Here is a 23,202-nt window from a genome sequence, read left to right as displayed (position 1 = left end):
GCTAAATGTGTTTTATGGTTCTCAGGGCTGCCACAAAGTCAAACTCAGAAAAAAGAAGAAGAAACCAAGTTAAAATAGGCATTTGGCTTGCAGAATACAAAATAGGTCAGTAATTGTAATTTTTTTTAATTATAAAAATATTTACTACATTTTATATTTATAAAGGGTTTTTCCAGTTTTTACAAAGTTAAGACTTGACCTTTTTTAAGACTATTTAAGACCAAGTAAAGGCAATTTAACAATACATCAATATGACCTCTAAATGTAAATGTCCTGTATTAGCAACACGCTTCATAGTTTGAGAATACAACTTCCAACAAAATGTGATCACACTGCAAAAAAGTGACGTTCCTCTGTAGTTTTGTTTTCTGCTGCAAATATCTAAAGATTTTTTAAATCAAAACACATTCACAAGTCTTGTTTTAAGAGAAATTGATCAAAAAGTGAGTTTATGATTACAACAAGAACAAATAGCTGCCAGTGGGCTCAGATGAATCAACTTAATTCAAAAGGAAAACAAGTTTTCATACCCCATTGATGGATGTTTGTTCTTGTTTTAAGCATAAGTTCACATAATTGTTTTTCAGTCTCTCCAAACCAAGACATCAGATGTTCAATTTGCATCTGAAATAAATGTTTCTTGATTTAAGGAAGCTAATATATCTGTACAGAAAAATAAAAACAATAACACTGTTTTGCATGCAAAAAAGGAATGCGCTGACATTATGAATTTAGTCCTTAATTTAGATTAAATTTAAATTAAGACTCTTTAAAACCATTTTGAAACCTGCAGAAACCCTGTTATCGAACATTGCTGTTTTCATGGAGTTTTTACTAAAGATCATGACTTGACAGTTTATTCTCCAGCAGGGGGCCCGAAAACATCCCCATGCTGTGGCAAAGCTGTACTACTGTGAAAGCATGTAGTATAAACTGAGGAATGTTTCAGATGACAAGCCATCAACCCTTAAAAACACACGCATACAAAACTAATTATTCTAAAAGAATAAAGACTTTTATTAAGCATTGTAAGTTGCATTCAATTTCCTTCAAATACATCACACCACAAACCATCAACAATCACTCAAACCCAACAGTAGTTCATTCTTTTACAACCCATAAGTTAGGAAGAAACTCCGATCAACTTACATCAAGGTAACCTACTTAGACTTGCGGCAGGGGACTGAGGGGAATACACCATATTTCTGATCACTAATGTGCAATGAAAAGCATCAGGATTAGATGGAGAAGTAATGATTCTCATTTAGAAGTACGTTTATAAATTCTGAAAACACTAAAGTAAACATCAAAATGATTACAAGTGTACTTGCTTATGCTAAATTCTCAAATGGGAGGGTCGAACGTGTCGCAAAACTTGTTCCGAGCTAAGAAAAGGGGGGAGAATTTAAGATCAAAGCTTTTTTTTTTCAGAAATGGTTTGCTAATATGAATGCGGAAAACAGCAACAGAGAACAATATTGTATACAGTGATGAGTACACCAGGATTAACAATATTTAAAGTGGCTAGATAATGTTGGAGTAAATACAACAGAGGTCAATAAAATCACAGAAATAATAAACTTAAGGTGAGCGCAAATCAGTTACTGACTAACCGTTAACACCTTTTATAGGACTATTATTGATTATCAGCTTTTTAAAATTTTGCAGATGGGCATGGTATTTGTAATGAAGGAAGAAATAGGACAACATGCATTATAACTACACACCATTTTGTTTGTGTTTGTATTTTTTTTTTCCTTTTAATCGTGAGCCATGCAGAAAGTTTAGCTGAGACGGTTGTACTAATGTGCTACATTTGATTCAACAAACCACTGATGCATGGCATTTTCTGACACGGAAAGAGACATTGGTGTTTTTGCAACTCGTGAGATTTGTCTAACGGTTTCTTGACATTACCTATAATCGCTAATGTATGACATTGAAATCATCAGAACTTAAGATGCAGCAGTAATACTAGTTACTCAATGTCAAAACAACCGCACATTTAAAACACAACTAAACTCACAATGATGACATGTGAGAAATGCGTTCTTGGTTTTGTCTTTTTCAAATCGTGAGTTTTATGTTTTCAAACAATAAAAAAAGCCTTTACTGTGACTATACAAACTCAATTACAATGGCAAATATATATATATGGTACTTGAATCTCAGCTTACTAAAACTAAAAGACTGGCAAATGAAAATCGGTATTTCGGTTTTTGCATTTCATCGAGAAAGTAAAATAATTTCATGTAACCAGTTTGAAACACGTAATATCGTTGACGAGGGAGAACACCGTCTTTTATCATTGAACTGGTACGATTCTCTATATATGACTTGTATATCTGTGTTTTACTGAGAGGTTTCCTCATCATTACTTTGTGGTTTTAAGTCGCTGACGTCGAAGAGGGATTTCAAAAATTCGTAAGTCCTCATTTATCGCTTTCGGAGAGGAAAAAATGTACACCAACTGTAGGTCTTCCATCCTTCCAGATATTCCTTAACACGTAACCTTCCATCACCCTTCACCCTCTCTATAAAAATAAGTTTACTCTTCTGTTTTTAAGACAGCGGCACCCAGAGCTTCATCTCTGCGGCCTTCGCCATCTTCATTTAGTGCATTTAAGTGAGGATTAGTATTGCACATTTTAGATTCGTTGCTAAAGGCACTTTCAGGTTGGTTTGTAGCCCTGCTTTCCCCTTCATTCCCATTGAGCTGGTCTGCCTCTTTACCTTCCACCAAGCCGTTCTCTGCTGCTGTGGACCCTTCTAAGGGCAGATGCGGTGTATTGGTCACCAGCTTCGTCTTCGTTCTGTCTTTTATCACTTCATTGGTTGAGGCAACATATGCAGGCTTGCTCTGTTAAAATTAATTTCGCAACATTTTTTACTGTAAGTATCCATCAACCCAATCAAAAATTATGCCATCACTAATTTTTGAAGAATAACCTCCCACTGCATTTTTAAAACGTATTCATATTATACAGGACATGTGAGCCCTGAAACTGATAAACTATGATTCAAAAGTTTGTGGTCAGTAAGATTTTATTTTGTTTTGAAAGATGTCTCTTATGCTCACCAAGGCTGCATTAATTTGATCAAAAATACAGTAATACTACAAAACATTAGAATTTAAAATAACTGGTTTTTATTTTAGTATCTCTTAAACCAATTTATTTTTGTGATGGCATAAACTGAATTTTTTAGCAGCCATTACTCCAAAATTTTGAACATCGGCATATGTGTTCTTGTTATTTTAAAATGTGGGAAATAATCAGATTCACCTGGTATGTTCCCTGACTCTTGAACCCTCTAGTGTAGTATTTGGTTCCTCGACCAAAGGTCCTTATAACAGGAGTAGAAATCACACCTCTTGGACGACTGTTCAAAGAAAAGCAATTGATTTAAATTATCCCAAAAAAAAAAACAGTGAATGAGCAAGTCAATTTAGAATATAGTATGGCTATGAGAAGCATTACTAAGAGTAAATATAAAAGTATTAAAACACGTTATTACAGGACAGACAGTTACAAACATGTCAATTCAAGAATGTATCTATAAACAGGCAGTAAAAATGATTGACAATGTAATGCTTACCCTCTAGTTGCTCCACCAACTGACACCACCTGTATGGGAAACGAGGCTCTTCCTCTTCCACGACGACTACCAGCCCACTGACCCACCACGGTGCCTGCAATCTCAAGCTTACCACCCTGTGAAGGGATGGCTTGAAGCCCTACTTGAGAGGAATGAAATGAACAATATTACTTTAACAACTCTGAAGAAACTCCATTCTTAAAAGTCCAATCCAACAGGTTTAGCTGCTTCAGCTAATCACGTTTAAGAGAGGAATGTATTTTGCGCCAGATCTTTGCAAATAATCGATTGACCAAGTTCACAAAACCACTCAGCGATTGTTTCTCACTTTCACAACCTAGTAGTAAACATTGTATTAACATGTTATTTCTAAAAGAGCATTATTTTTAAGCGTTTTCACAACTAAAATACGAAATAATCAATTACTAATAAAAAGCAGTTTGGTATTTTGCTTACATGTGCCAATTAGTCTAACAATCATTCTTACCAGGCATGCCCCTGCCTCTGCCATGCAGTGGGGGCAGAGGAGGTGGAGGGTAGAAGGTACTGTTGGGGGGGTAGAAATGCATTGCGTGTGGAGGTGGGAATGCGATCGGCTGGGGTGGCCGAGAGAAGTTCAGACCCTCCAGTATACTCTGACGCATCTTCTCCACCTTGGCAACTAGTTCAGTCTGGGGTTCACAAGGAGATACATGTTAATTTTAGCTCAGATTACAAACCATTTATTTGATCAAAGAAACAGTAAATATACAGTAGTATATTTTAAAATGTATTTTTTTCAGCATTTTCAGCAGTCATTACTCCAGTCTTCAGTGTAACAATCCTACAGATTGTAATACGCTGATTTGGTGCTCAAGAAACATCTCATATTATTAATCGGTGTTAAAAACATTTGTCCTGTTTAGTATTTTTGTGGAAACCATACGCACATATACAAATATATATACACTATCAATTTTATAAATTAAATCTTTACTGTCACTTTTGATGAATTTAATGTGTCCTTGCTGAATAAAAGTATTAATATCTTGACCTCAAACATTTGAACAGTAATACTAGTAATAATAGTAGTAATATGATGTCAAAAACAATTTACAGATTCTGCTTTTACCCATTATCATACATTTAGTTTCTTTTTAATGTTACAATTGAAAACAAATTATTATTATTGACCTGAAATTACAAAATCTATTGACAGCCCTGCCTGAACTTCTTCAGCCACCCAATTTTGTTTATTTGTTGCCTCAGGTATCAGTATCAATAATGAAGTACCAAAGGCTGCTAGTGTAACGAAGCCAAAATTGGTCTCAATCTCAAAAAAAAAAGGACCAGAGGCTGGTAGTGTACTGACACCATAACTGGTTTCAGTCCATCCCTATCACACAGTTCTATCATCAATCTTTTCTTCTGTAGTACTTCAATCTGGCTTGTCAGTTTGAGGTCGGTGGTAAATCATTCTGTCAGTAATGGCTTTGAACCTCTTATGCATGTAAAAAAAACTCAGTGGTGCTGTGCCGATTGTACCTGACCATCGCAGAGGTCAATGAGTGGGGCCTTGTCCCTGCTGGTCCGGATGAGTTTACTCTGTAGCAGCTTGCCATCAAAATACATCCACGGACAGCAGTGTTCCCAGGGAATGGGCTGCCCGCACACGTCATTGGCAAACAGCGCCATATCCACGCCGCTCATAAAAAGAGCAGCCAGCTGAACGCCGCGTGGATCCAGGTGATCAATCTGGCAGCAACAGATGCAGTGACAGTCAAACAAAGCTCTTAAGGTTAAATAAGCAGCTACATGTTAAACCACCCAGCAGATCACAACCCCCCCCCTCGGCTGAAGCACAAAGCAAGCATGAACAAATCTATCAATCCAAGTAGACTAATGCACAAACCACTCCAGCCAATTCAGCCATTGAAAGCAACCAACAATGGCAGCAGCAAAGCAAAAAGCGCATACAGATCGACAGAACTGACAGACATGGACAGCCACGACACAGCACAGCCTGCTGTGTGGATGGTTTACATGTTTTTATGAGCTCAGAGTCACAGACTGAAATGAGCAGAAAAAAAGCAGCTCAGCTAGCCAAGTAAACCATCTACACAAAAAGACCACATTCCTGGCACTCAGGTTGCTCAAATGCCATGTCTTTTCCCGCAAAGCTGACTATCAGATGAAAACATGCTTTTACAAAGCATTAAGGCCAGTTCTTACAAAGAAAGAAGTATCCAGAAAAATACCTAAAACCCCACTTTTTGAAACAAGAGGCTTATTGTTTTTAAGTACATTAATATATAAACATATCTTTACCAGATTTTTAAATAAACTGGAAAGAACTGTGGGCCATTCACACCAAATCTGAATGTGAAACACCATACACACAAGTCATAAAAGTAATATTTTATCTATTAAGTCCTTAACAGAATATTTATTTAATAATTGAATTTCATATTTGAAATGAAATGAAAATCTTCAGAGGCTAAAAACATTTTTAGTTTGGATACCAAAAAATTAATTCAGGTATTCAAACTTGAAACAATTATAAAACGTCATTCTGATTATAGTAAACTTTACTTTCATTACTGTTATCATACTGACCATATAGCTTTGCATACTAACAAATGTTTGCACATTTTAAATTTGTGTTTCATGTTCATTTGACAATTTAGTTTTTTGTTTTTAGAGAGAATGACAAATTTGCTGGCAAATTCTGAGTAGTTTTTAGCACAACTTTTTGCGAGTATTTTTGTTCATGATGTTTAGTCACATATGCCTTGATGTGAACGGGCCTTTAATTTTGGTTTGTGGGTATTCTCTGGACACTCCTCATGCATCATTCTCCACATTAATCACCTTCAGGTCCTGCAGCTGGTCAGGCTCATAAAGTTTAGGAGAAAGTGCTTGAGCTAGGAAAGCGTCAAGTTCGTTACGACGCAAAATTCTTACTCCTGGCCATTGTAACATAAACCTGAAGTAAAACACAAAGGAGTAACAAAACAAGAACTGAAGAGCTGATACTGAAGGCCCTTTCTGCAATGGATTAAAGCATTGTAATTCTAGGAAAGCATTTAACAATATTCCACAATGTTTTTGTCTTACAAAATTGTTTCAATTCTCACCGTAGCACGCAACACAGCACCATAAGAGGTGTGGGGACATTGGCAGGGTTCAGCATAGCTGGAGTGTCTGACCTCATGCAGGCCAAGAAAGCCCTCATCCTCCGGTTCTTGTCCTCCACTGCCTTGCCCAGCCAGAGTTTCTTCAGGTTTGGGCAGGTCCACTCCCGGAAGGGTAGAGCTTCCACTAGTTCAGGGGTGTGTGGGGATTTGCCTTTGTAAGCAGCCCATTCTTTTATCATCACTGCTGGATCTGCAAAGACAGATCAAAAAAGCTTAACTGGGGAATTTGCCAAAGACATTTAAAAAAGCATTCCCTTGTTAAAATATTGAGGATAAATCAACAAAGTTACTAAAGATATTATAATACAAAAAAAATTGGGGGGAGGGGGTATCCAAGTATTCAGATTGGTGGATCATGGGTAGTCAAGTTTTTTTTCCACTGTGAATTTGGCAAGTAATCTTTTTTGCCTAGCCGTGTAGTAATAGTATATATTGCTTAACTCCTGAGCTCATAGCAGATCTGTCTTGAAAAGGTTCAACTAAAATTTATTTTAATCAAAAAAAAAAAAAAAAGTTAATATCTTCTAATTTCCAGTGAAAAAAAAAAAAAAAAAGAACGTACACATTAACAGAGCTAATATTAGTTTTTGAATGATGCTAAATTATTGAAATTAATTTGCCCAGTTAAAGCCTAGAATAACAAACTAATGTCAACACTCGGGGTGCACTCTCAATATTTAAATCAGCATCTACAGGCCCCAGGAGAGAATTTAGGCATTAAGAGCAGGGTTGGGAACTGAATCGATTCCAAGTATGTCAGAATAACTTTAACAATTCAGGAACACGCAAGAATCAAACAACAGTAGCATTTATCAACTGATTTAAACCTCCTGTGCTAAAATGTAGAACAGTCTATATTATGACTATACAAGTTAGCTTATTTTACTAATTAAATGCAGATTTACCCCAGGTGTGAGCTATTTTTCAGGGATGCGATAATTAATTCATTTCTTTACCGTCATATATAATTAAAGCTTTTTTTTTTTTATTTCAACATTACAATAACTACTACATGAAATCTTTTTGTTTAATATTGGACAAATTTATAAACATATTATTGAGTTTTTTTAATAATATCATTAGGGAAGATGCCAATTCCTGTGATGATGCTACAATGCTACAATATTTTCAAAATGTTTGCTTTTTTGTAAATTTGGTAATGGTCTGGCTCATGAATAATAATTACATTAAACAGATGGTCACTCCACTAAGGTTATGTAACAATGTTGTAATTCATAAATTGCCAAATTGTATTTTAAATCAAAAACACAGAGAATTGCTACAGTTTTCCTTATTAGTGATACTTATGATTGTATAAAAAGTTGAATTGTTCCAATTTAGCTGGGTAGCTCGGCTACTCACAATCGGGGAGGCAATTTCTCCTCATGGCGAGTCTCTCTGCCTTCTTTTTGGCCTCGGCCAGACTGAAGAGCACCCCGTAAACATACTGACGTACTGGCCGGTACAGCTGCACCGCAGAGGGCAGGTCTTTGTTAACTTCATCCTCTATGGTGACAGATAACTTAATTTCACCCTGTAAAAAAATAACAAACAAACACTGTCAGTCATAAAAGTTTAACAAGGAGTAGTTTCAAAGTTACAGCTGGGTTGCTAGTAACTAAAAGCTGACCTTGGTAAGAACATGGTAAATATATGGGTACATGAGGCCCTTTTTGTGTCTGTGCTCAGCGACTCGTAGCACCTCTGGTGCCACCACTGGTAAAGGCGGAGTGGTAATATCCATGTGATTTCTTGTTGGCATAGAAAGGAGGGATGGAATTTGGGCAATGACCCCTACGTGACCTTTCCCCTCTGGGCCTTGGTTCACAGGGGAGGTCACAGAAGGATCAAGCTGAAAGAGAAATGAAAGAACTCAAATGGATATAACATTATTGTATCAAGCTTGTCAATCAAGTTATCTTTTAACAAGGATAATATTTTAACACCGAGCTAAAAGTCGACCCACTTTATTTTGGTCTCCATGGTCTCCTTCTGGGATGTTGTCCATCTGGTTTCTCTGTTTGTCCCATCCCTTATGGTCACTTACATGGCTACATTTCAGAATGAAATGGATGCACCAATATTAAAATTCAGCCAGATACCAATAACCCATATTTTCATATTTTGCCCAATAACAGATTAACGTTATAATATTAGCATTTGTCTGAATAAATTAAAATTAAGCATTAAAAATATAATAAAAATATATAATATTATACTATATTTAATATTAGTATATATGTAGTATAATAGTGTGTGTGTGTGTATGTATATGTATATGTATATGTATATGTATATGTATATGTATATATATATATATATATATATATATATATATATATATATATATATATATATATATATATATATATATATATATATATATATATATATATATATATATATATATATATATATATATATATATATATATACACACATACACACACACACATACATACACGCATGCATACATACATATAAATAAAATAATAAATATATACTATATATTATACTAATATTAAATCTCCTATGCTCACCAAGGCTGCATTTAAACACTAAAACAGTAACACTGTCAAATATTATCACAATTTAAAATAATATTTTACACATTTTATTCCTGTGATGGCAAAGTTGGATGTTCAGCAGCCATTACTCCTGTCTTTATCACATGATCCTTTAGAAATGATTCTAATATGCTGATTTTGTGCTCAAGAAACATTTCTTATTGTGCTGCTCAATGTTTTTGTAAAAACCAAGATAGGTTTCTCAGTATTGTTTGATGAATAGAAAGTTCAAAAGAACAGTATTTATTTTAAATAAATCTTTTGTGATGTAAACAATTTAATATGTTTATACATATATTTTATTTATTGTACATCCCTAACTAATATGAAAAAAATGCATCAGTTTAATTTCTATGTCTGCAGAGATTGGTTAAGCAAACTTGTATAAATGTATTTATTATAACCTTGTAGAACATCTCAGTCAGTACAGCAAACACCACTTTCTGTAGCAAAAATCAATGGCAGTAAGCATCAAAACAAAACAACTCTACCCACAAAACTGTCTGTACACTCAAAACTTGGGTTAAAAGTATGACTAGAAGAAAGCCTTTTTTAAAAAGTCAACATATCCCACATACATTCCCTTGTTCTCAGTTACTCACTTGGTAGTGGAGCCTGTGTTTTCTTCATTCTCGGAGGACGAGGATGTGGACGAAGTGATGAAGAAGGCTGGGTCTGTGTGGTTGGAGTTGCCGCCGTGAGCCAAGTTGATGGGAGACAACCTCTCGTAGAGCGGCGTGTGCTGCTGCCCGTCATTAGGAATGTTGCTGTAGCTGTTCTGTTCTAGGAGCCCTTTACCTGACGGGTCCGCCTCATGGACAGGCTCGGCCAATGGAGGGCTGGAACAACCATGCTGGACCTGGGAGAATGAACAGAAACATGTATGTGTCAGTCTGATGGGTAAGCGCGAGTCAATCAGGATGGACCATAACGGTGAAATGGTACTCACCCCAGGTTTGCCTGGAATGTTAAGCATCTGCGGTGCTGCTGGCAATCCCATCTGATTTGGTCTGACTGTGGGTATACAAAATGTAAAAAAAAAAAAAAAAAAAAAAAAAAAAAGAGTCTGGTTCAATCTCTGGAGCAAAAACTGAAAAAAAAGTGTAGAAAAATTTGGAAAGAAAATCAACCATTCCCAAGCCCTAACTGCGATTCTCGTTATACCACACGTCCACCCACCGTGGAAACTGACCTTGATGCATTCAAAATGTGTGTAGGCACAGAGACGCAGTGAGGTATATGAGAAACAGTCCACATCCATATCATTCTAACAACACCTGAACGTTTAAAATCATGAAAACACTCAGTCTGCCTGAATTAAATTAAATACTATTATAGTTCTACAAGATAACCACTAAAATTAGTCAAAAATGCTCTCACTAATTGGAAGATGACGAATTTAATTCTTCTCTCATCCCATAATGTTCAACTGACACCAGGCATTTTCAGGCAAGCAAAAGAGAGTTTTTCCAGACTAGCAGCTCTCTGTGCGAGAGTCCTTTCTAAAGAAGCCCATTTGTATGCACAGGGCACAGCCGCCATTCCAAGTACACACAAGGTCTGAGGCAAGTGGGAAAATTTCTCTCATTACTGTGAGGGCTGAGACCGAGAGACAGTTAAGAGAGAGACAGAGTGTGCCTCTAAAACATGGCCTCAAACACAGACTGGAAAACACAACACCAGGCAAGCATTAGTACACTTGCCCTGCTCCGAGAATTTAACAAGAACGAACCAACAGGAACCGATCTCATTCTGTCAGAGAGGGAAAATCAAAAACATTGACAATCTTACCTAAATAAGGGGGAAAGTGAGGGGGCTTGCTGGCGGTGGCGTAATAATCCACTGCTTTTTTGAAACGGACAACTTTGTCATCAGTTCGAGACTAGAATGCAAAGCCACAGAATTAGCACATATTATCCATAATTCTTGCTATTTGATGTTCCCCCAAAAATGAACATTTTGTCATCCTTTACTCACCCAAATGTTGGTCTAAATGTATATGACATTATTCTGTGGAACACAAAAGTCTATTTAGTGCATTTTGCCCATACACTAAAAGTCAATGGTGTCCAGTTTGTTGTTTTGGACCCCATTGACTTTTATTGTATGGACAAAATAGCTGAATCATTCTTCTATTGTGACCTGTACAAGAAACAGAAAGTCATAGAAATGACATGAGGGGTAGGGCTGCACAATTTGGGAAAAAAATAAATAAAATAGGCTTTTGAAGAAAAAAAAAAAAAAAAAAAAAGGAATTTCAAAGAATTATTTTTTTTTCCAATAAAATTTCTGACTGTGGTTTAATATATATTTTTTTTATATTTTAAAGCTCCAGGTTTGCTTTGCTTTTTCATAGAGCTGCATAATCTGGCCCAAAAGTTTGCAATTGTATAGCAATTAGGGTTGGCGATGTCTATAAAATTGGCATCGAACGATTTCTACAATGAAACATCACGATGGACGATGACATCAGGGGTGGGGTGGGGTGGGGGTTATATTACGGGGTGTGCCCGACGCGTGAATCCATATTCAGAAAGACATGGGAAACACATAACGATTGCCTGTTACATTACAATACATAAAATTTAACTTACCACATAAACAGAGTAAGGAGAGATGACTGAGGACGATGGCGAATGCTTTGCAGATCGTCAGCACCACTGACGAACATCTAATCTTGTAAAATGTGTGATAAGTACTGCCGCTCCATAGTATAAACAGTGTGATCGCGAATCTCGAAAGTGAAAGTGAAACTAAACACGATTGTGCATTCAAAATGTCGGCTCAACATTGCGATGTCTATCAGCCATTGGCGATGGATGATGGCATCATCTATTGGCCCAACGCTAATAGCAATATGATTGCAAAATAAATAATAACAAAATAATAATAGTATACAAACTAGGGATGTTACGATTACCGGTTAGACGATAAATCATGATAAAATTCCCCACGGTTAGTATTACCGTTTCATATTTTAATTATCATTAAAACTGTATTCGATTACCACGATTTGAACAACTCACGGTAAATAAATACCGTCCAGCATAAAGCGCAGTTTTAAGTAACAGTCTCACGTGCGCACAGCAGCAGAGTAGTTTCGTTTTGAGTGAAAACTGGGCCGAAAAGCTGGGAGGTTTTAAAAGACTGCTGAGGGAATTATACAAATGAATTTATGAATTAATTAATTATATGAATGTACCTCTGAAGGTTCTGAATGTCTTCAGAAATGATTCTATGGCATTTTGTTTTCATCTTCGCTCCATGTAATACCTAAAGGAGGTGTTCTTAATCGCAATACTGCTTAGTCCATGGAGTTTACGAGAAACAGCTGTTATTCAGCTTTTCTATATAAAGCGCCACCTGCTGTCAGAGAGTGGCTTTACAGAGACTTATATTTACATTCAGCCTGTGTGCAGTTTCTGTCTGGCCAAAAACGGACCGAATTGGCATGCCCTGCTGTAAATTTTGACCGACTGGTGAAAAACAAGCTTATGGGGATTCTACACATTTAAACAATTCAGATAAGTTATCTAGATTTACTTTTGGAGCAGAAACAATACATATAATCATTTATTAATCAATTGTCATTTTGACAATCCTTTTCTTTATTTAAAGGCTGAAATGTGATGTTTACATTATGAAACTTTTTCAAAGCTTTATTTGAACAGTTACATTAGATATTTGAACATGCTATTAAATTGTTGTCAGTCAAGTTGTCATTTAAAATCCGAACATCATTGGTCATGTTATTATTTTAGTGATTATGCAAACAAAAAGTCGTTTTATTTGTTTGTTGATTTTTAAATATAAAACTTGGTAAAGTGATTTGTTTCAGTACTCTTTGAATATCTCCAGCACATTTTAACAATACCGTGATAATACTGATAACTGTAATAATTTTGGTCACTATAATCGTGATAAGAAATTTTCATACCGTTACATCCCTAATACAAACTAAGAAATATTATTATAGTAATACTTAAGACAAATGTAAAAATTTCAAAAATACATTCATTTTATTTTACAGTACAAGTGTAAAATTTCAACACGAATATTTATGATACCCTAAAGCTTCTCTTTAGCTGACAACAGTTTTTAAGCGCTTCGAATTCAAATTTTGGGGTGATGGTTGGTGCACGTTGCATTCTGAGATGCTGAAAACACTGGCTCATGAGCTACTTGTGTTTAACAAAACAGTGCTATAGAGAGAGAGAGAGAGAGAGAGAGACAGAGAGAGAGAGAGAGAAATGAAAATCACAGCATTTCCGATTTGATAAATGGTCACTAAGCCATATCATGATTTTGTTTTTATTCCTTTTAATTATGCAGCCCTACATGGGTTTGAGTAAATGATGACAGATGTCAATTTTGGGGTGATGTATCCTGTTAAATGTGCTACAATTGTGTGTTATCTTACCTGGGAGTGCTTGAATATGTCTTTAGCAATAGCTTCCAGGTCATGGACATCTTGTAGGTTGCGGACATAGTCTGCCACGGCTCTTATGACGACATCACATGGAGGAAGAACGAGTTGGTGGGCACGGACCTGCATCAGAGAAAACAACCCATCACACCCCCAGCAAAAGCTCCTTCTGCTTAAAATGTGATGGGCATCATAGGAGTACATATCTGACTGGGTACAGTCCGTCAAATTTACAAAAACACACATTAGGTTTATCTGCTTAATTAACAATGCATATCATGAACTGCCACTTAGAGGCTTTTTATACTAGTAATTGCCAACTATGGACACCAACACAGACATATGCTAAAGTGAACTGAAAGTGATGGCAACAAAAAGTAAACAAAATTATAGAAGCATGCGTAGAACTGTAAGTTAGGTGTTAAAATCAAGTATAGCCCACTCTATTCTAGCTCACAATGAATCAATAAAGCCATCTGTCAAACAACACCGACACTAAGAGAAGATAACAGAACAGGTTACGCATGAAGCCATTCCTCAGCTCAACTCTCAACTGTTTGGCTGAAATTCAAAGACAGTATTTAAAACCAAAAGGGTACAAGTTGAGGACAATGCTGAAGTGATTTTGCATGGTCCTGATAAGTTATTTGCCAGACCTCATTTCAATCTGGTTGTCAAGGAAACTGGTCACTGCGGCTTGTAACTGAGGGAATCTAATGAGAACTGAAGTCTTATTTTTTGCACCCTTTAAACGTGTATTAGTCAATGTAGAAAACCTTGAAGTATTTGAATTATTAAACACAACATTTATTTCCATTGTGTGACGCAGTTACAAGTAAAAGAGTAAATGGAGCCAGACTGAATCCATGTTTGCAAAACGGTTCTTAAACAGCTAACTGGCTATTCAGTGCTAGGTATTATATAAACAGGTAAATGACTTTTTTTTTTTAATAAGTGGCTTTACCTTCAAGGATGCTAAAGGGTGCTCAGGGCCAAGTAAACTCCAGTGAAAGGCAGCCAAGTCTTCATCAGGCAGTATGTGATTCCCTATAAAAATATAATTTAGTTATTTAAGCATGTATTACAGAAGTACTAACTTGTAAACTTCATTATTGCAGCTGGAAAACATTTATCAGCTATGAAATTTAATGATTTGTGACACTACGGATAACATTTGAGTCATTCTTCTACTGCATTAGTAAATAAAGACAGTCAAGAAAGTTAGAATTTCATTAGAATTAATTATAATTACCTTAAAATAAAAAAATATCCATTCACAAATGTCTTGCAAATCACTTTAGTTGCCTTATCTTCCATGCACAAAGTTTGGGGTCAGTTAAAGTTATTAATGTTTTTGAAATAGGTCTCTTATTCTTACCAAGGCTGCATTGATTTGATCCAAAAATAAATAAATACATAATTCAACAGTAAAAACTAATGTTGTGAAATATTCATCATCGTGGCTTGGCTTCGCAAACGAAGATTTAGGAAGGACATCCACGTCTTCTACAGGCACGCTGGTGGCTGACGAGGCCTATGCGGGACAGGCAGGTCCTGCCACAGCGGCTGCAGGTAAATGTCTGGTCCAGGGTGGGTGCTGGGGGGGACACGTTTTTTCCTTCTCCTTATGTCCTCTATACTGGCCCTACGGGTATCTTCAAAAGAGTGAGATGGCCTGATGGACTGTGCGCCGCCAGGAGTCGCGATCAGCTGCTTTCGTTTCCCAGTGACGGTGATCGATGCAGCAAGCAGTAAGGGACTTCTTCAAGGAGTCTCTGTACCGCTTTCATGGTGCCCCAATGTTGCGGTGACCAGAGGACAGTTCCCCATACAGCACGATCTTAGGTAGGCGGTATTTCTCCATCCTGGAGACGTTCCCTGCCCAGCGAAGTTGTACCTTGAGGACCATGGCCTCGATACTAATGACCTCTGCTGACTCGAGAACTTCAGTGTTGGCAACGAAGTCACTCCAATGAATGTTGAGGATTGTGCGGAGGCAGCGCTGATGGAAACGCTTGAGGAATCTCAGGTGATGACGGTACAGGACCCAGGACTCACAGGAGATACAGGAGGCCATACAGGAGAATGGTCAGCACAACAGCTTTGTATACACTGACCTTCGTGTCTTTTTTTAGGTTGTTATTGTTCCAGACACGTCCGTATAGTCTGCTGAATGCACCGTTTGCCTTGGCCAGCCTATTGTCAACTTTGTCAATATTGGCGTCAGATGAGATCACGCACCCCAAGTAGCTGAAATGGTGGACAACCTTTAGTTATGTTTGTTCGATGGAAATGCTTGGTGGATGGTCCTCTTTTTGTGGTGCGGGCTGATGCAGAACTTCAGTCTTCTTCAAGTGGACTTCGAGGCCAAAGATTTGAGCAGTTTTTGCAAAACAGGACGTGATTCGCTGCATAGCTGCCTCTGTATGAGCAAGGAGGGCGGCATTGTCAGCAAACAGCAGCTCCCAGATCAGCAGCTCCATAGTCTTTGTGTGGGCCTGCAGACGCCTCAGGTTGAACACACTCCCATCGAGACGAAAACGGATGCATACGCAATCAGCGTTGTCGAGGTCCTCTGTTGTCTGCTGGAGCATCATGCTGAACAAAATGATGAACAGTGTGGTTGCAAGAACACAGCCCTTGCAATAGGGAAGGGCTGCGAGGGGTCTGACTTGTCCAAGCTGACCTTCATGAAGCTGGACGATCATGGTGAGGAACTTTGGTGGGCAGCCTAGCTTTTCCAGAATTTTCCAAAGTCCCTGCCTGCTCACGGTATCGAATGCTTTTGTCAGATTCACGAAGGTGACATATAGCGTTTTGTTTTGTTCCCAGCACTTCTCCTGAAACTGCCTCAGGACAAACACCATGTCTGTGGTTCCCCGGTTGGCTCTGAAGCCACACTGTGTCTCTGGAAGGTGAGCTTCTGCTAATCGCGGGTACCAGTCGATTCAGCATTACCCTTGCAAGGATTTTGCCGGCGACGGATAGAAGTGTTATGCCACAATAATTGGAATAGTCTAACTTCTCTCCTTTGTTCTTATACAGAGTGATAATAACTGCATCACAGAGGTCTTGAGGGAGTTTTCCCTGCTCCCAGCAGCAGACGAAGAATTTGTGGACTTTGGTATGCAGTGCTGGGTCTCCGTTCTTCCATACCTAAGGAGGTATGGTATTAACTCCTGCAGCTTTTCCACTCTTCAGCTGTTTAATGGCTTCCTCAGTCTCTTGTAATGTTGGTGCCACATCCAGTTCAGTTTTCACTGGTTGTTATAGGATGCGGTCAATCGCTGATTCTTGGACTGAGCAGCTAGCATTGAAGAGGGTGTAGAAGTGTTCAGACCAGCGGTTCAGAATAGAGTCCTTTTCGGTGAGCAGTTCTTTTCCGTCTGCACTCTGCAAGGGGCTCAGGATTTGGTACGAGGGACCACAGGGGTTTTAGGGAGCTCTGGGTAGATGTAGTACCTTTGTTTTCTGGCAGCTGGCAGCTGCATTTGTATTTCGGAGTGGACAGAAGCACTGGTCCTCATCCACCTCCTAAATCTCTCATGTCTGGCTCCTAATGCCAAACCCCGGTACACCGCCCCAGCTGGTGGGCTAAATGGCGTGAGGGGGTGATGTTTACACTGCATCACTGGGTGAATGAACTCCCACGACGGAGTCACCAGCCACCTACCAGCTATGGTTTGGAATAGCAGGGAAGGCAGATCTCTACAGCCTTTGCAGATCATCTGCCTCGGAGAGGGAAACTCCGATGTAAAACCTACGGCCCGAGGACCTCGCCGTCTCTGTCCCAGCTTGCTAGGCCATGGCAGATGAACCCCGGGTTTAAAGGGTGGGGTCAGTTCTGCACACACTGCACTCCACTTGAAAGCTCCTCCAGGCAGGCCAGAAGGAAATATCCACGTCAAGCCTCACTAAGTCCTGTAGTGATGGGAAAGGGACAAACCGGCAGGTGTAAGATCGACACTGGAAGCTGCAGTCTCAATCCCACTATCCATATCTCGTATCCCACTCGCCTTAAAAGGTGGGAAATGACTCAAACTCGCATGTTGGAACATCAGAACCATGATAGACTCAGCTGACAGGACTCGACCAGAGCGATGATATGCTTTAATTGCACACGAACTTGCTAGGCTGGATGTTGACATCGCCGCACTCAGCGAAATCCGCTTTTCAGAGAAAGTCTAAGGGAGCATGACGCAGGTTACACCCTCTATTGGTTAGGCAAACCTGCGATAGAGAGACGCCTTTCAGGTGTCGGCTTCATGATCAGGGACTCCATCGCTACCAAGCTTGCCAGCTGGCCACTCTGACCGCATCATCTCAATGCGTCTACCACTCCGTGACCAGCAACACGCCACACTGTTCAGTGTATGCCACAACTCTCCAGGCAGATCCTGCAGACAAAGATAAGGTTTATTCAGATCTACGCAGCCTTTTTCAAGACATCCCAGCCGATGACAAGATTGTCATCCTTGGCAACTTCAACGCCAGAGTGGGCAGAGACTCAGAAACCTGGAAAGGGGTACTTGGAAGGCATGGTGTGGGCAGCTGCAACGATAATGGACGCTTGTTACTCGAACTCTGCACTGAACAGCAGCTTTCCATTACCAACACCATCTTCCAGCAGAAAGATAGTCTGAAGACAATCTGGATGCACCCTCGGTCAAAACACTGGCATCTCATACACTACATCCTAATGCACCAGCGTGACCTAAAAGATGTCTTCCACACCAGGGTAATGCCAAGCGCTGAGTGTCACACAGACCACCGCCTTGTCCGCTGCAAAATTACATTCCACTTTAACCAAGGAAAGGTGGTGCTCCGAGGAAAAAGCTCAAGGTCTGCAGCCTTCAGTCTGCCGCAGTCAGAGCAGTTTTCCAGGAGAGCCTACGGTCTAGGCTAGAGGAAGCCATCTGCCTAGCAGTCTTGCCTCCGGCCCCAGACGTGTTGTCCTGCAAGCATCTGAAGATACCCTTGGATTCACCACGAAGCAAAACAGGTATTGAATCAATGAGAACAATCTAGAAGTTCAGGAGCTGCTGTTAAAGAAGAGATCAGCACACAAGGCTCACCTGGCCCAACCGTCCTGCCCGCTTAAAAAAGCAGCCTTCTGCCTGGAATGCAGGACCCTCCAGTGTAAGCTTCGAGAGATTCAGAACGAGTGGTGGACCAACCTCGCAGCAAGAACTCAGCTTTGCGCTGACACTGGTGACTACAGGGATTTCGACGAAGCTCTAAAAGCAGTATATTGTCCCTCGTACCAAATCCTGAGCCCCCTGCTGAAATATTATTACATTTTAAAATAACAGTTTTTATTTGTTTGTTTTTTTAATGTCATTTACTCCTGTAATGGCAAAGCTGAATTTTCAGCAGAAATTACTCCAGCTGTCAGTGTCACATGATCTTTCAGATATCGTTCTAATAAGCTTGCTGCTCAAGAAACATTCCCTATTATTATTAATGTTGAAAACAGTCGCATTGCTTAGTATTTTTGTGGAAACCATGATTTTTGTAACTATGTACATAACACTTTCAATCAGCTTAGAACAACCTTGCTGAATAAAACTATTTCGTAACATAATGACCCCAAACTTTGCGTAGAATTAAGACAAACTACTTTGTTTTTAGAAAAGCATGCACAACTGAATAATTCACAATATGACTAAGAACATGCATTAGGCAAATAGGGCCAGTGTAGATGTAGTTTGACTTGAAAACTGACAGGCAATCCTACAAACCTACCTAAAAGTGAAGCAAAAATGACAAAACGATTTGGATTGAGATTAAGTTGCTTGGCAACGTCGTGCATCAGGTATTGGCTGGTGGTGAGGCTTTTGCCGTTGCGGCTGAGTTTGAGAGCATGGGCACTGAAGTAGTATGGGATGTTGCATAGGGCATAATCAGAATCATAGGCAACCAGGCCATGGAACCCATTTTCTCGAAATAAGGCAATCACTTCCTGGTGATGATCCTCGATGGTCTGGACAACCTGAGTGAGGAAGCAAATTACAGGAAGGCCCATTAGAAAAACAAACTTACACTGATGAGATTGACTATACTGCAGGCTTTCACAGATTTCCATGAAAGGATGTGAGGACTAATCGTTTCCACGATTAGTCTGGGAAATGTTATTCCTAATTGTGTCATGTAATGGTTTCTCTGCCAAATGCTTTAATCGATTAGCACTATTTAAACGAATCAATGAAGAGATTATTCTTTTTGAAACTATATATTGAGCAAGAGGAAGTTCACTGGGCTTAAACTAATAGGAAACAAGGCTTGACTTGTAAACAAATTCATTTTTAAATCAATCATGTTTCATTCATATTCTGCCCCACATTTCATAGTTTCTCAATTGATCCAATGTTTATGTGTACAGGAGAAAAGAAAAAAAATCCTAGTAGTATAATTTTCCATATCAATAATCAATTCATACACTTAAACACTTATGCTGGAAGCCCTCTGAAAAATTAACTAAATAAATAAATGCAAATAAAAGCATTCATGGGCAAGAATGTCATAAGTCATGTGTCTCTCTGCTCAAAACAGGGCCAATAAACTTAGTCACAGCCTGTACGGCTGCTAAGTCTCAGCAGAAGTGACGCAGGGAGCATGCAGCCAATCATAGAGCAGTGCTTACTATTCTTCTGTCACAAGGGTGTGACACATCAGCCAATCACAGGAGAGCAGAGGTGGCGCTTCCTTTTGCCAGCACAACCTACTACTACATAGCTTCATTCCAGCATTCATGCATAAACGCATGTTTTTATTCTATTCTGAGAGGTTTGTATTTGGTTGTTACTGTATAAGGTTAATAATGTGTAGAAATACATTGTACCTTTAATTATTGTTGAAAATCCAGGTAAAAATATTCAATATTTTGTGGTAATGTTTATACAGTAATTAACTGCATTGCTTTATTTTTAAATGTTGTCTTTTTGCATTTATTCGCTTGTGCTTACTTTTAATCGGTTGATTTTTATTGATTCTTCTGTAATATCATTGTAAAATAAAGGTGTAACAAATTTCAGGATTTTAGATTGGCATGCACTGTTGGGTGCATTAAAATATTTAACATTAAAAGACAGTTTTAGTTTAAGATTTGCTTTTAAACAAATTTCTAAAATACCATCTCATATACTAACTTGACAGTTACATCCTATACTGCTGACATCTCCATGTTCCCCAAATGCCTTTGGAAATGAGGTCTGATCGGATGCCAGCAGCATTCCGTACAGATTTGTGCCCAAGGTCTGTCTTCCTCTGCACACCCACCCCGAGCATGTATGTTCCAACAAGTTGGATCCCTGCTTAAAAAAAAAACATCTTAAACCAGCCTGAGCTGATTTGCTGGTCTTTACATTGGTTCTAGAGAGGTATTGGACAGTTGCAGTCGCTCAATCATCTTGGTTTTAACATGTTTGTGTATTATGATTTAAGATCTACACTGGTTTACATTTGAATAATGCAATTTCACTAACAGCCTAGTTTGGTCTACTGGCTGGTTTCAGATTGGTTTTGGGAACTTTTCAGTTTGACCAGCCAGTGAGACCAGCTTAAACCAGCTGCTGATCTTAGTTTTAACATCTTTGTATACATGAAAACCAGGCTAGGTCTTCTTGATTCAAATCTGAACAAAACAGTTTCACAGACAGCTGTGATTAGCTAACTAACTACTGGTTTCAGATGGGTTTGGAGAACTCTTCAGTTTGGCCAGGCTGTGAGACCAGCTTAAACCAGCTGCTGATCTTAGTTTTAACATGTTTCTTTGCATGAATAATGCTACATGAAAACCAGGCTAGGTCTTGATTCAAATCTGAAGAAAAAACTTTCAGACAGCTTTGATTGATTAGCTAGTCTGGTCTAACTACTGGTTCCAGATGGAGTTAAGAGTGGAGTAACTTTTTCAACTCCAGGCTGTGAGACCAGCTTTAACTAAGACCAGCAAACCATCTTAAAAGGTTTTGTTCGTCTAGATACACAACAAGAAAGCCGTCTAGGCCACCTGCTAGCTGCCAACCTACTGTCTTGTAAGACGAGCACTTCGCTTGATCTGGGTCTGGTTCTGCTAAGCTAATGGCTGCATATGTCAAAAAACACAACGAGCATCTGTCGCTACTCACCCCGACGTGGAACCTCAGGAGCGCCAGGCGGATGCAGTGGGCCATACACACCGGGGGTAGGAACCAGACCTTGGGCGGCGGGGTACCCTTGTTCTGGACGTGGCTGACGATCTGCTGAGCGGTCTGCCTCTCGTTCACCTGTCGCTTGACCCACTCGTGGAGACGGCCTTTCTCCAGGGCGCCATTGAAGCACACTAGCAGCTCGATATTGCCGTTGAAACAGGCTTTGGAGAGGGCGGCGAGGTACCCGAGCATGTGGTTCCACTGGCCTCCGCTCACCCAGTCGGTGTAGAAGCCGCCGTAGAGCCGGTGCAGGCAGTTCTCGGCGTCCACTAGCAGCCGGAGCGGAGTTTGAGGGGGTCTCTGCCGGCCGCCGCCGACCAGACTCCCGCGGGCGAGTTTCTGGAGCTCCACCGGCACCACGGCATTGGGGCAGTGCTTCTCTATGTATTCCTGGAAACCCTGCACACCCATGGCTGTTGTCGTATAATATGATATCTACTGTTATTTCAGGTTGAGTAAGAACGTAAAATTGTCTAGAGGAAATGGAGACAGAGAGAGAGTTGCAAGCAAGCAGCCTCTCCCGAATACTGAAAACCAGACTGAAGAATATTGCGGCGGATGTGGAAGATGATCAATCGAAAATCAGTCAAATCGGAGATGCATCTGTAGTTTTTGGTGAGTTGTTTTTTGGTTCATGGCTGCTAGCCGCCATGTGCACCCTTATGGAGCCATGTCTGTGGGTCTGGATGTATCTGGTGAGTAGGGAAAAGAGAGGAGCGCAGAGACGCAGGTCACGTAACTTACAGTCAGACCGGAGGAGGAGTCAGGAGTTCAGTGGGCGCGGTTCGCTGGGAGAACTGTTGCATGTTATGATGATACTCTCACAACTATAAAACAGTTTTTAAAAAATATATTTATCAAAACTATTTTAAAGTTAGTAATAAAACTAGAATTAGGACCTTCTATATAGTCTTTCATTTAAGCACTGGATATTTTAGTAATGTGTAACTGTGAAATTTCTAAATAACTATTAGATTACTTTTAACTCTCTATGATCCATTGTTATTAGTTAATGATTTTAAAATTAACAGTTTTTTCATATTTGGGGTCCATCTGTTGGTTGAGGATCTGGTTGGGATCCCTGGTTACAGCAAACTGAATGGTTTTCAAGGTTCAATCCATAGAGGGCGCCAGTGCTTTATTTATATTGTACATTAGAAGCCAGACATTTTTCATTAGCAGACAATTTTGCACATCGATAAGATATTTGAACACATCTAGTGTGCAACAGCTAGAGGACTTTATCT

At 39.2% G+C, this 23,202-nt stretch overlaps 1 protein-coding gene across 2 annotated transcripts; it reads right to left on the bottom strand.

Annotated features, from left to right (window-relative positions):
- Nucleotides 1-993: 993 nt before the first annotated feature.
- On the bottom strand, nt 994-22,715 carry LOC306856784 (constitutive coactivator of PPAR-gamma-like protein 1). Of its 2 annotated transcripts, none has more exons than XM_079396252.1 (17): nt 21,893-22,715; nt 19,512-19,758; nt 14,731-14,813; nt 13,761-13,889; nt 11,132-11,222; nt 10,290-10,354; nt 9,943-10,199; nt 8,740-8,824; nt 8,404-8,625; nt 8,136-8,307; nt 6,714-6,963; nt 6,448-6,562; nt 5,122-5,331; nt 4,085-4,268; nt 3,598-3,739; nt 3,285-3,381; nt 994-2,860 (listed from the first exon to the last, which is right to left on the bottom strand). In XM_079396252.1, the coding sequence occupies exons 1-17, from the start codon at nt 22,364-22,366 to the stop codon at nt 2,549-2,551; spliced, it is 3,135 nt and encodes a 1,044-aa protein (XP_079252378.1). In that variant the 5' UTR covers nt 22,367-22,715; the 3' UTR covers nt 994-2,548. The 2 variants fall into 2 exon arrangements, with proteins under 2 accessions (XP_079252378.1, XP_079252379.1); XM_079396253.1 differs by having other exon boundaries at nt 3,598-3,736.
- Between the last annotated feature and the right edge of the window lie 487 nt (nt 22,716-23,202).

Source organism: Barbus barbus (assembly GCF_936440315.1).
Source record: "Barbus barbus genome assembly, chromosome: 37".
In the NCBI taxonomy this organism is placed as follows: domain Eukaryota; kingdom Metazoa; phylum Chordata; class Actinopteri; order Cypriniformes; family Cyprinidae; genus Barbus; species Barbus barbus.
The sequence above is the reverse complement of the archived record's forward strand: the minus strand, read 5'-3'. Positions and strand labels throughout refer to the sequence as shown.